The 13741-nt window shown below is 37.4% G+C and overlaps 1 protein-coding gene across 1 annotated transcript in view; it reads left to right on the top strand.

Moving 5' to 3' along the window:
- The window catches only part of HOS15 (WD-40 repeat family protein), a 60854-nt gene that overhangs the window by 28882 nt on the left and 18231 nt on the right, over positions 1-13741 (top strand). The window contains exons 6-9 of the mRNA XM_089830002.1: positions 4139-4289; positions 4404-4467; positions 5181-5339; positions 5482-5603. Of these exons, the coding sequence (XP_089686128.1) occupies positions 4139-4289; positions 4404-4467; positions 5181-5339; positions 5482-5603 (496 nt within the window). The remainder of the gene's footprint in view (positions 1-4138; positions 4290-4403; positions 4468-5180; positions 5340-5481; positions 5604-13741) is intronic.

Genomic DNA, 13741 nt, shown 5'->3' with positions numbered 1-13741 from the left:
TAAAATATCAATTATGGTTTAATTTGTAATGGCCTTTGTGAATTTACTATACATATAGTCCATGAATTAAGCTATAATATCTCTTTCCCTGTCTCTAAAGGCTGATCTCCAGCTCCATATATATCTATATGTACTTCAGCTCTTAAATAGATAATATCTCTATTTTTATTTTTATGAAAGAGTCTTAACTCTCTCTATATCTATATATTTGTACTAAAGTTCTTGAATAGATATGGGAAGTGCTCCAGTATTTCAAAACCAAATTTGGTATATAGGTCCTCTGATAGTCACGAGTACCAAATGTACTTTCTCTTTCCAGTATGCTTCAATGTGTGGCTGACATTTGAATCAGATATTGTGGATCTACTTTTCCATTTAAAGAATCACCAGTATAAAGGTTGGTCGAAACATATGGGGTCCATCCTCATCAAGCTTATCAACTCTGAGCTTTTCTTTGTTTGGGATTCCAAAATCTATTTCCATCCTAGATGTACTTTTGGAGCCACTGTTATCCTGGTCTTTCTCAGATGTGAATGAATGAAAATGCATTGTTCGGAATAGCCCACGATGTATGTAAACATTGTTTATAACCAATGATCTTTCTTGGTTGTATCTACAATGAAGGTGGACATCAACAGTACGACTTTGACCATTGTAGAACTCTGGTTTCAGCGCTGATTCTAGTATGTGTTGCTGACTGTATTATATCTGCTGATTATAAATCTTAATTTGCATTGGTTGGATTGTTGATAGCAAGGAGTTGTCAATGTTGGCTCTAAATGGATTTTCTGATCTGTGGGAATTCTTCGTTTGAGGAATTAGTGCAACATCGAAATTTCCTAAATTTGATCGGTTGAAGGCAAAATTGCATACAAGAAGAATCAAGATTGTTTACAAAAGTTGTCAATAAAAACTCTACAAGTGAAGGCAGCTATGCCCTTACCTCACACTCCTCAAAGAAAAAGGGTAAGAAAAATCATTTCGAAAGAAAGAAAGAGAAGGAATCCCATAATGGTTCTTCATTTAAAAGAAGAAAGGATATGTCAAAAGTCCAGTGCTTTAACTATAATAAATATGGTCACAATGCAACTCAGTGTCCCCAAAAATCTAAGCCTCAAGCTTCCATTGCTGAAGTTGGTAAACTATTCCAGAAAAGGATTCAGATGCATTCTTATTCTACTCATCACTCTTTAACGCGCCTATGGACTATAGTAGTTGGATAATTGACAGTGGCGCATCTCGACACAGGACCAGATTTAGAGGACATTTCAAAGAGTTAATATAGAGCAATTCATTTGATCAAGTTACTATTGGAGATGACTAGTTATTTTGTAAGAGTTGGGACTTCTTCTCTTAAGTTAAACCTAGGCATTTCGTTGAAATTAAATAATGTACTATTTGTTCCAGGGATCAAGCGAGATCTTGTCTATGTTTCAGCCTTGGAAGATGAAGGATATCATATTGCATTTGCAAGTGGCCAAGTCCTTGCATGGCCAAAGAACTCTAACATCAAGACAACTAAAGTTACTGGAATTTGTCAGGTGCATCTTTACAGACTATGCACCATTCCTACTCGAGCATTAATTCATGACTCATCAAGCACTTGTGAAATTTGGCATGGAAGGCTAGGTCACTTCCGTGCATGTCGCACCATGGAGAAGATAGTTACTGGTCTTCCAAAATTTAGTTAGATATATTAATATAGATGTATTAACATTGCAGACTGAACGATAATGAGACAGATTTATATTGAGATTGAGACTGAAGACAGATTCATATTGCAGATAAATTAATACTAAAGATCACCTTAATACTTACTGTCAGAGTCATTGAGCAGACGTCTATTTGTGGTAGTTATAGATTACAGAGATCAGGTCTATATAAGTTTGACATTATTGCAGAGGCAAAATTTTGTGAAAGATAAATTGCCATCAGTCTGATTAAAATTATCACTTTTCTTTTTTCATTTATTTTCCTTTGTTTTTTCCTTTCCTTGTATTGCCATATTTTGCCCCTTGGATTATTTTATTGTTTATTTTTCATTTTTTTTTTAATGCTTCCCCTATTTATATTTTATATTTCATTCTTTCTTTCTTTGCATTTTTATTTTTTCTTAATCTTTTCACACATTTGTGGGTTTTTTATTTTTTTCGTTTTCTTTCATTTCTTTTAGTTTATTTGTTTTGGCCTTTCCTTCTCATGCTCTCATTCTCTCTTTTTTTTCCCCATTTTTTTACTATCTTCTATTCTTTTATTCATTTTTATTACTTTTTGTTAGTTTTGTTCTGATTTTGATTTCTTAGTTCTTTTTCATTTAAGTATCTCTCTTTTATTTTCTTTTCTTTTTTACTCTTTCTGCTTTTATTTTTTATTTCTATTCTTTTTCTTTTGTGTAGTCTTTTGATTCCTTGGAGTTGCATGACCTTCCCTTACCCACCCTCTTCTTATTTGGATTATAGGTCTGCAATTCACTTTTCTCTCCTTGATTTCTCTGGCATCTTGATAATGGATCATGTAGTGTGATTCGAAACACTGATGTAAAAGCTATATTGTTTTTCATGAGGCACTAATTTAGATGTTGTATTGCAAATTTTTCCTTTAAGACTTCAATTCACCATGCATAGCAGTGTTACCCCACACTTTTGTTTTTTTGTTCTCCCCTTGCTGACCCCAAACTTAGGCCCTTGGTTCCCCCGTATCCCTGGAAATTTGTGCTTTTTTACTTGTCAACAAGGTAAATCTTTTATGAGTTCAATTAGTTGAAGAAAACAATGACCCTTTGATGACCTTATAGCCCAACAACTCTTCAAGTACGAGGTCTCAGGTTCTCATTAGCAACCAATCTCCAATAAATGTGTCAACAAGGTATCTCGTATATGAGTGCAATTAGTTGGAAAAAAACAATGACCCTTTGACCTTCTTATAACTCAACAACTCTTCAAGTACAAGGTCTCGAAGGTTCTCATTAGCAACCAATCTCCAATACATTTGTCGAGTCCAACAAGAATCTTTACATCTACTTTTAAAGTAGGTGAGAAATAAAGCTCAGGTCTCAAAAAGTAGGCAACCATGGATATGTTGGTGGACTTCTTTTTGCCACCTCTAATCAATCATGCACTACATGTTCATGTTTGGTTTCATTTGGCCCATGCAAATGCTGAATCACATCATTGGCCTTATCCAAGACATCGTAGAGATAGCCCCATGTGGTTTTGATCCCCTCTTACGAAGCACAGAATCCTAAGCAATGGTTCTGAATCTAAACACCAAAAAATTAACAAAATGAGCAAGTTGTAATATCATAAAAGTAAAAAGTAAATTGCCAATTGAAGTTTGAAAACTTATATAGATGATCTCTTTTGTAATTTCGGCAAACCTATTATTTAGACTTTTAATGCTTCCTCTGCTTTAGGCTTTCTACAAATCATCTTTCACTCAACATCCACTTAAGGTTGGTTAATGTTAGCTAATATGCTCATTAAAGTGAGGAAGATAGTAGTAAAGTGTGTGACTCTTGATTGTGAGATCCTTACCATCAACGTGCTTCCTTATAGAATTCCTTCAACCACATTCATCACTCAACACTTGGTTTCCCTATGTCCTCAGGGAGCAAGTCAAACAGTTGGCAACACAAGTGCCTCAAAATAATGTTGGATGCCTCGCCTATAGGAATTTGGAGGCTGGCAACTATCACATATGCAGCTGCATTATTGGCAACAATTTGAATCACATTTTGTACTCCCAATCATTGTCACCTCATCTAATATGTTGCACAAGGTCTTTACTCTTTTTATTTCATTAGAGCCTAGTTATAAAAGGAGCTTTATCTGTTTTTTCTGTTGTTTGATAATTGAATACATAGTTTGTTCATATCTCACTTGATACTGGATCTTGTTTCTTCAAAATTGCATAAGGTGATAGACTTTTTGGCAATTGGGAGGCTTCTATCATACAATGGTTTTCTGCTGCTTTCATTTAAGTTCTTGTTTTTCATGCATTAAAAAATACTCTTAGGTTTTCTAATACTGTGTTATGGTAACATTTTCTCAGAGCCAATGTTAATACTTATCTTGTTTCCTCTTCTATTTATTAATTATTATTGCAACTGTGTTTAACAATGCTCTTCAATTTTTTGCAGATCTGGAGATTCAACAGCTCGAATTTGGACAATTGCAGATGGCCCATGTGGATCTTCAATGCAGAATACACCTCCCAAAGCTCTTGTTTTGAAACATTTCAAGGGTAGAACAAATGAAAAGAGTAAAGATGTTACAACCCTCGATTGGAATGTAAGTTGTAGCACTGCAGGAGCATTTAGCTTGTGCTTGTTGTGCTTAATATTTCCAGCTTTTAGCAAATAAGCCCTCTGAAGTCCTTATATTGCACAAAATGGATTGTTACAGGGAGAAGGCACATTACTTGCAACTGGGTCTTATGATGGACAAGCAAGGATTTGGAGTAAGGATGGTAAGGTCGGTTTTTTTTCAGTCCTAAGTCAGTGTTGTCATGTGACATTGTGTCTAGCCAGTAACTTCATTGAAACTTATGCTTTTTTTGTAGATATAAGATTGTTGTCCAATCCCTACTGATTGCTTATATATAACAATTTCAAATTAAATGTCTATGTAGGTTATCACATTCCATTGTAATCTGCCTTCATTGTGATTGGGTTTAGTGCTCTGTGTAACATTTCTTTGCTTTTCGTTTAACTATGGACAGTTTTTATGAATACATGGATATGTAATCAGAACTGGAATACATATTTTCATGGGAATGGAAGTGTGCAATCTTCATTTGTCAATGTTCATTAGAATTCTGCTCATTGAGTCTGTTTGCTAGGGAATCTTTCTTTTAATTCAGTTTTGGAATCTCATTTGCTTATATGGAAAGGTATTCAAATTTCATGAGATGTCATTCTCCTATCAATTGTAGCATCCAGAGTAGCTTGATTTAACACCAAGAATCTGTTGTTGCAAACATGTCAACAATTCTGAAAGAATATGGATGTTGCGTAGTGTTATAAAGGCTCATTAAGTATTCTGTATTAATTGCCATTCCTTCAGTTGTTTTCGTTGTCGTTTAATGTATCTTTTTAGTTGTTGAATTCATTTGTTCACCTTTCAGATTTGATTTCAAAATTTATAATTACAAATTTGTCAAAACTTGTTTTATGACTTTAGGTGAATTGAAGAATATATTTAACAAACACAGAGGACCTATATTCTCTCTTAAATGGAACAAAAAAGGAGATTGTCTTCTGAGTGGAAGTGTCGATAAAACAGCCATAATTTGGGATGCCAAAACAGCAGAATGCAAGCAGCAATTTGAGTTCCACTCTGGTTTGTGTAAAATCTTCTAATATATTGTAGTTTGAATTTTCTTTGCAGTTTTTAATTCTAGTAGTTATCCTTTTTATGGGCATGGTAAATATATACAGATTTACATGCTGCTTCTGCATACTGATCTGATTATTTTCTGCAGCTCCAACTCTTGATGTTGATTGGCGCAACAACGTGTCCTTTGCCACTTGTTCAACAGACAAGATGATCTATGTTTGTAAACTTGGCGAGTCTCGACCTATTAAAACATTTTCTGGGCATCAGGTTTGATATTTTTTTAGTGACATGGTAATTGTCCGAGGTTATGTTTCACTTTTCATTGTTCAAAAAATTTCCATATGCTTTGTCTGGTTTTCTTGGTCATGGATCATAAATGACAATACTGAAGTGAAAGATTTTTAATAATGTCCACGAGACCAACAGTCTATGGGACCAAAAGAACCCTTAGTAAATCTGCTGTGATTTCTCCAGGCTGTTCCTTTTGCTGTGGATTTGCGTAAGTAAGATGACCCCTTGTGAAGTCTTGTCCCTTCAAAAAGCTCTTTTATGTTGGTCACCTGTAAAGTGTCCTTGTGCTGGTTGTGCTGTGCAATCTTTCACATAATGCCATTCCGTTTCTATCACTTCTTTGCAAAACCTACAAATTCTGTCCTTCCACTCTTCTTTAGGGACTTTTCATCTGCCAATTTCACATCTCAACCGATGCAATCCAGGCCTCAATTGGGCAATTAATTTTTTTTGCTTTTCCTCTAATCTCGGCCCGTAAGTATTCTTTGTCACTGTGTTCGCATGTGGGATCAAATTTTTTGACATAATGAACCTTTTTTCTGCCCAACTGATTTGTCCACATGGTAGATCTGATTTTTTCTACCACCCATTTTTTTATATCTAAGTTGGATTCCGGGCATTATTGGTAGTCGATGTTCCATTTGTTGAACCATTTGCTGTTTTGTTTGTTCTGTTTCCTCTTCCGACTTCAAACTCCTTGTCAACCACCATTCTAGGCCAGCGATGTGTATTCATTTTATCCACTTTTTTAGGTATCGCAGTAGTCGAATAAGTGCTGTGGTCTCCACCGGGAACATGCCTGCCTCTGCCAAAAGAATCTCGTAGGGAACTGTTGATTTGACTTTGAGATTAGTGGTGATGAAATGCTTTTGTATTCTTTCAATTTGTCGCCATTTGTGGTTTGATACACTGCTTGCCCAAACGTCGCTGCCATAAAGAACAGCCGGAATCACCACAGGCCAAAGAGGGTTTTCCTAGTCTTCCAATCCCATAACTCTGCTGTCCTGGTCTTAGGTTTCTGATAGGGGACCTCCGATCCTTAACCTAACTATATTCTGTATGGTTCGAGAGGAGCTAACAACCAGCTGTCTTGTTTCCCCAGGCCCACCGCCTATATGATTAGGCAGAGAAATGAACTCCAGATCTTAGTTACAGTTTAACTTTCTAGTGGTGGCTAGAAAGTACAGTCCCTGGCTGGATCCCTTCAACCTGAGACCCGCTCGAACCCTGCTCCAGCCTTGCCCAAAGCTCAGAGACACAAACCCTGTTTGAGCTCTGATATTACCAATGAAAGAGCTATGCATTAAACCCCGGGTAGCGGTGAAGCCAGATTATGTATTGGTTATTGGGTACTTCCCACTGTGAGACTTTTGTTTTCTCTGTGTGTATTGAGTTCTTGTTTTGTTGTTTTAGGTAGAGAGAGATATGGTTTTCAGAGACCAGATAGCTCTTTAGACAAAGAACAGTGAATAAGAAAAAGAGTGAATGTATCAAATCCAACCTGCTTTATTTGCTGTTTGAGAGACCGCTGAGGAGCCCTAAAACCCTGATTCAATCCCACCTCTCCTGCTGAGGAGCCCGTGCCCTAGGTCTGCCGCTGCTACCAGATCCGCTGCTGGTAGGAAACGTGGTTCCGACAGTTGCAGCAGCTGTATAAGTGGGGGCCCGTGGATCAATGACGGTGAATGGATCAAAACAGAGAGGAAGAATATGGTCTGAAGACGAATGCACCCAAAATAGAGAGGAAGAATACTGGCACACTACTAGGATTTTCTTGGAATGTTTCTTGGAATATTTTCAAGTTCTATTGTCAATTAACCTCTTTATTTTTCAATAATTAATGATTTCTTTTTCTCTATGAAAAAGAAAAAGTCTCAAACATTATATGGCCAGCCTATCGTTTTTCATAAAATCTGCAATTTGCCTTTTGTTTAGTGGGCCAACCTGCCTATGTTTTGTCTAGTAGAGTCTTTTAATATTATTTAGCTTTCTATGATCTGAGATTTAAGGTGTAAAGTTTGATGTACTCTTTAACTCTAAATCAGATGACATTTTGACTGCATTTTTAAATTTGAAATATTACAAATTTTATTTTTTCAGCATTTTTGTTCTTGTAACTATGAAGCAACTTCAATTTCTGTTTCTTGTTTAATTTTGGTTATAAACAATTGCAAGTTTTGTATTGATTTTCCATTTTTGGGTCCACAACAGTGGTATCGGAGCACTTGTCTAGTTTTGTGAGAGAGACTTAGTACTGGTAGTTTTTATTTTCAGAGAAGTGCTGAGATTATTAGTTCCTTTTATGAATACACATGTTTATGTGAATAAAATACTCCAAATATTTCTCCAGCAACTAGTCTTTTTTCCGAATATGGCATTCATGAAGAACAAAGGATTTGGCTGCTGCAGTTTGAAGAAATTGCTCAGAACAACATGAATTAGGATACAAATCATTCGTTCTATGATCATATCAGCAAAGATTTAAATGAAGATGTTGCTGAAATATGCGGCATTCTCCTTGCAATCACCGTCTTTTAACAAAGACATTGCCTTAGAATTTATTAATAGAATCTCTAACAAAGAAAGATGCTCCAAATAAATTTCAGTATCAGACTTATGCTTGTGCTTAAACACCATATTTAAATGATAAGGAAGTTAACAATTACTCAGTTTTGAACTTTTGCATCTATCCTTCAAATTAGGGTTCCAGTCTGAAAAACAATTTAATCAACATTTCTAGTACTTTAATGGGTTGATAATTGGATGCTACGCCCAAGGTTTGTCTTGAATATTTTTTGTTTGTCTTGAATATTTTTGTGATTGACTAAAGTGATCAAAATGGGGCCACAACCGGATACATTGCCTGGCTGCTTGTCATGTGTCTACACCTAAATTTCTAGCCTTGCAATTTCTACATCTAGAATTACCAAGGATGGCTTACCATACATGCTTGCATCTACAAATACACAAAATCTGTCTCTCATTTTGGTGGATTCTAATGGCACCCACCCTTGTGCATTGTCTCCCGAGGTGGACCACCTGTTCGTTTGATGCCTGGCAATGTCTAGCCCAAGTCAAGAGTATCATATCCTTGGTAGATATGAGTCTAATGCTTCCCTTGCAAGAAGAAGCCCTTGATGATCACCACCTTGCTAGCCACTTGACAAACCAGCTCTCCATTTCAGTTTTTCTATTGCTTCCATCACTCCCTTTGCTGTCATCATGTCTTCAAACTCCAATTACCATGCTAGAAATAAAGATGCCACTATTGAGTTTGTGCAAAGCGTATACTATTGTTTGATGAACCCATCCCCTAAAATCATCTTCATGGCTTAAAGGATTGTAGTGGATTGGCTCCAAAACATGGAATGCAATCTCTTATTTGCAACCTACTCTGTTTGCCTTCAATCTGGTAGTGGGTTCCATCCTTCCCATTGAAATGTTGTCATCGGGTCCATTAATAACATGAGCTCCCACCTTTTCTATCAACCCTCAACGAGCTTGGCCTCTAGTTCTCTCGCCATTAATTCATTTTGTTTTGATTTTAATTATTTTTTATGTGTCCTTCAGTTGAACTCCTCACTTGTGTGTGTCATAAATCATCTCCAACTCTCTCTATCCTTTATCATGTCAACTGCTCATTTTTCTTGTTGATTCGCTATAGAATTTCCCTCTAGATAATTGTGCTTAATTTTGAATTCTTCTATTTCCTCCAAACTCCTGTAGATTGGTTTCAAAAAGTTGTGCAAAATGCAATTAGTGTTATTAACTTATTTGGCATCAAATTGCATTTAATGTGATTTGTAAATTACCCTCTCGATGTATTCTTCTGCAGTACAAACTTGGACATAGGCCCACAAACATCCAAGTTGCTTGGAATTTGGTCCTCGTTATTGGTCTCTCTTAGTCTCTTATCTTTCAGAGCTAGATTTTTTCAGTTTTTGTCCCTAGAGCACACCCCACATGTGACAACCTCAGGTTCCCATAGGGAGCCCCATTGAAATTTATCTTCACCTAGCCCTAGTCTAGTGGAGTTCGTATCATCTCCGCCTTTGGACTAGTTTGCAGATCATTATACCCACTCCCATGAATAGGTGAGGTTTGAAATATCTTCAATGGATATTAATGTAAATAATGTTACAGTCTTTTGGGATACCATTTGGCTATGTTCCTCGGGGATGCTTCCCCCCCAAAGAAACCAATGTTTTTGGGACGGGGACGTCCCTGTCCCAAGGACTTCATTGGGGACTTGCATCCGTCCCCAATTTTTTAACACAAAAAAAAAAAAAAAAATAAGAACAAAAATGTCACTTTTATCGTCCCTGTTTGCTGTCTCCCTTGTCGCCAAAATCGGCAAATTTTTTTGTCATCTTGGAAACCCGTCCAGCTATCCCCCACTGTCCCTGTCTCGGAAACTCGGGGGAACATAGTCATTTGGGATACATTTTTTTAGGGTTATAATATTTTAATTTAGTTGACAAACCCATAATTATCCTTTTATTTACATGGTAACTCTGCACCTCATATTATAGCATGGCTCAACAAATGAGATAAGATAACTTCATTAATATCTGACAAGTGACCACAAAATGGGTCAAAGGGATTGCTAGGAATACAACAATAAACCAACCCACGACAAGGATATCAAAGGGAACCCTAGGAAACACTAGCAAAGTAGAAAAGCAAATGAAACAAGGGAGAGGTGAAAGACTCAAAGGAAAGGCAAAGGACATTGTGGTAGGTTAGAGGTATGGGTTGTGGGAGAGGTGAAAGATTGGAGGGAAAGGTAGAGGACATTGTGGTCGACCAAAGGGATATGGGAGACAAAAGTAGCGAATGGAAGGGAGAAACCTCTAGCTAGAGAGGAGATAGTCAACCATACTTGCCCCACCACCATGGGGTTTGCAAGTGAAAAGATGGGCATTGGGGAAGTTGTCAAGCTTGTTCAGGATCACCAAATCAGAAGCCCCACAAAATTATAGGAGATGAAGTTTGTACTTCATTAGGGGGTGAAGAGCGTCGTTGGAAGACCTTTGGAGCCCCATGGAAGGTAGGATCCGTATCCTCAATACAAATAGAATCGACAACCTTGTGGATAGGCATCTCAACACAATGTGTACGGGCTTTAAAGTCACCCAGAATGAGAATCTTGATGTCTAAAGAGAACTGATCAATGCTATCTTGTAGGTTTGGAAGCGGTTGTCGTCCAGGACATTATGGACGATGTGAGAGGAAGCAATCGGTGAGAAGTAGCAAACAACAACAAAGAGGTTATTGTGATGGGTAGTCATACGACGAATCAAGATTCACTAGAATTTGGTTGAGGGATCAGAATAAACCACCATAGTTTGCCCCTACAAGACAAGCAACCCCTTTGAAACTGTGGATCCCACCCAAAGATCTAGTCTCACACTTGAAAATTTAAATCCATTGGAAACCTATTGTTTTGGGAAGAGGGCAAGCTAGGTTCTCAAGTGTCTCCTTGAGGAAAAGGAATCCTAAGAGCCAAGGGAGTGGTGATGTAAAGTAGGAGAAGGTCGGAAAAGCTCATAACCTCATTCCAACAATTAAATTGTAGCACTATATTCTCGCCGTCTAAGCTGTGGGCGTCATTTAGAGTCTAGACACATTTGAAGATTGAGATTCTCAACATGGGGGAAAGGAATCACAAATAACTACTTTTAGATTTTGAATAATTGCCTACTTCCCTTCGTGCCTAGCGTCTACAACAAGTTCCTTGGAATGTTTGAGCTCAGCTATCTTGTGATTTAGTAAGGTCTTTGTCCAAAATGACCTTTGAGAGATGCAAGAATAACCTCCTCCTGGGCTTGAGAGCCTCGAGTCTATACATTGTAGTGAGAAAGCACAAAAAACAATGTTTAGCCATAGGCTACCTAAGCTCTATCTAATTTGATCGTTAAGAAATCTTTGTGTTGCAAAAATCAAATAAGTGTAAATAGGTGAAATATCGTGGACTTTGAGGTTCAGCTCTCACTCTTTGAGTCCGATCTTCAATGAACTTCACTTGGACAACTATTCCAATGCTAACAAGAGGTAGGTTATTGTTGTCATTACAAACTGAAGCCCAACCTTTGATCTGCTTTTTGTTTCACATTTGAGGGGTCTTGTAGGTTTGCTTAGTTAAGTTGTTTAGTTTGAAGTTTGTTGATATCCTGTTTGACTTAGTAAATGGTGCTATTCTGGATTAGGTTTTTTTGTGGGTTGTGTATTCCACAACAAGTACATTGATTTTGTCTGAGTGTCTGTAAGGAAGATTTTAGAGAAATGTTTTTAGCTACGAGCTTTCCAACTCAATCAAGTACATCCAAAATGACATTGTCAGACGACTTCTAGTAAGTTTGGAAGGGTGTCATTGTAGGTGGAGGGTTCTTGGGGGTTTCCATGGATATTGCATATAAGTCCAAACCAGGAGAACATGAGCTTGAGTGAACAAAGCAAACATATGTATTCAAACAATAATTCCCCAATGAAGAAAGTTTCAGTTAACTGCAACAAAGCCACTAACCCATGTGAATAGAAGCAAGACCACATGGCAAGGGAGTTCTAGTGGAGGAACAAGGTGGATGACGAACCAAGAAACAAGCAACCACACAAAAACTATCCAACACATTAGGACTGTAATGAAAACCAAGGATGTGGTAGTAAAGACCAAATCACCACAACACAAGCACAAAAAGGCAAAATGCTGAGCAACAAGATAAGTAATGGAGCCAAAAAAACCACTTGTAGAAGGAAAGCACATGATCAACGAATACGATGGGAGAGCCTACAACTAAAGTAGGAGATAGGAGCAAAGGAAGCAACAATGACCAAGGCCAACAAATGTGACGAGAGAAGATTGAAGTTGACTGACGAAGATGAAGACCATTAAAAATGAAGCACAACAACCACACAAGAGCACGAAGACAATGGGCTCACAAAAGAGCGAATAGACTAGGTTTGATGATGACCACCATGGTCGTGCGAACGAGGACAACCATGGAGGAAAGTTGTACGGGCATGGAGGATAAACTACAAATTAAAACATTTGGTCAACTCCGATGAACACAATTTTTAAATGTGGATTTGCCATTTACTAATGATAGTGTTACAAAACATAAAGAAGTTATATGGCCTTTCTTACGTCCATAGGATTGTGAAATATTTTAGATGCTGTTACAACAGAGTTATGGATCACAGACTTATATTGGTGTTCACTACCTTGTACAATTCAGTCAGGCTCAAACTAGGTAATAGTTGCTACCGTGAAACCTTTGGTATGATCTTTGTGTGAGATCGTCCTTCAGCCAAAGAGGTTTCATCCTTTGATCAATACAGCTCCACAAGTTCTTGTCCTTGAATCTCGGTGTTTGAACACATGCTCATAATCTTTTTCTAGTCAGGGCTTTGAATATTTTCATAATTATGCTTTTGTTCAATCTTGAATTTTCAGTACCCACAATAGAATCCCAGGCTACAATAGGTGCTAGATCTCATGACTACCATATGGTAGAGAACATACATATCTAGTGGGCACAATTTTTCCCTTAAATTGTGCTTGAAATCTTCAAATGTGTATAACAATTAGGAGAGTCCCTGTGGAGTTTGAAAACTAACCACTAAATTAATGGCAACAAAGATCACCTTCTTTGTTTGTATTATTGGAGGTATATGCAGATCCAATGAGATTAAATGATGTTTTCGTGGTGAGGAAAATCTTTTTTTTGGAAGATGTGTTGTATTTGATCATTAATGGCACTTTGAGATACATTTGGAGGTAGGTGAGATGAACAATGCAAAGTAGGCAAGAGTGTTGGAGTTTGGTAGTCGAAGTTACTTCATGGCCCTTACCATTGGCTGGAGATCAATGTTTACAGAGAAGGCATGATGGCAAGGACAAGTTTGAAACTTGGAGGTAAGAGAAAAGAGTGGCATTTAGAGGAAAGGGATGATGAGCTGTACAACTTCAAGAGCCCAATAAGCAGGAACAAAGGCAGAGAATGGACATAAGGTATGCATGAATGAATATGTTTGACACTTTCAAAAGCATAAAAGAAAAGTGGGGTAGGTCGTTAGACATGCTGGAAGTCCAAAAGTTTGGTGGAGAGCAAGGA

The sequence above is a fragment of the Cupressus sempervirens genome, chromosome 5 (genome assembly GCF_028749045.1).
Source record: "Cupressus sempervirens isolate cs-2001-9-10 chromosome 5, ASM2874904v1, whole genome shotgun sequence".
NCBI lineage: Eukaryota > Viridiplantae > Streptophyta > Pinopsida > Cupressales > Cupressaceae > Cupressus > Cupressus sempervirens.
The sequence above is the reverse complement of the archived record's forward strand: the minus strand, read 5'-3'. Positions and strand labels throughout refer to the sequence as shown.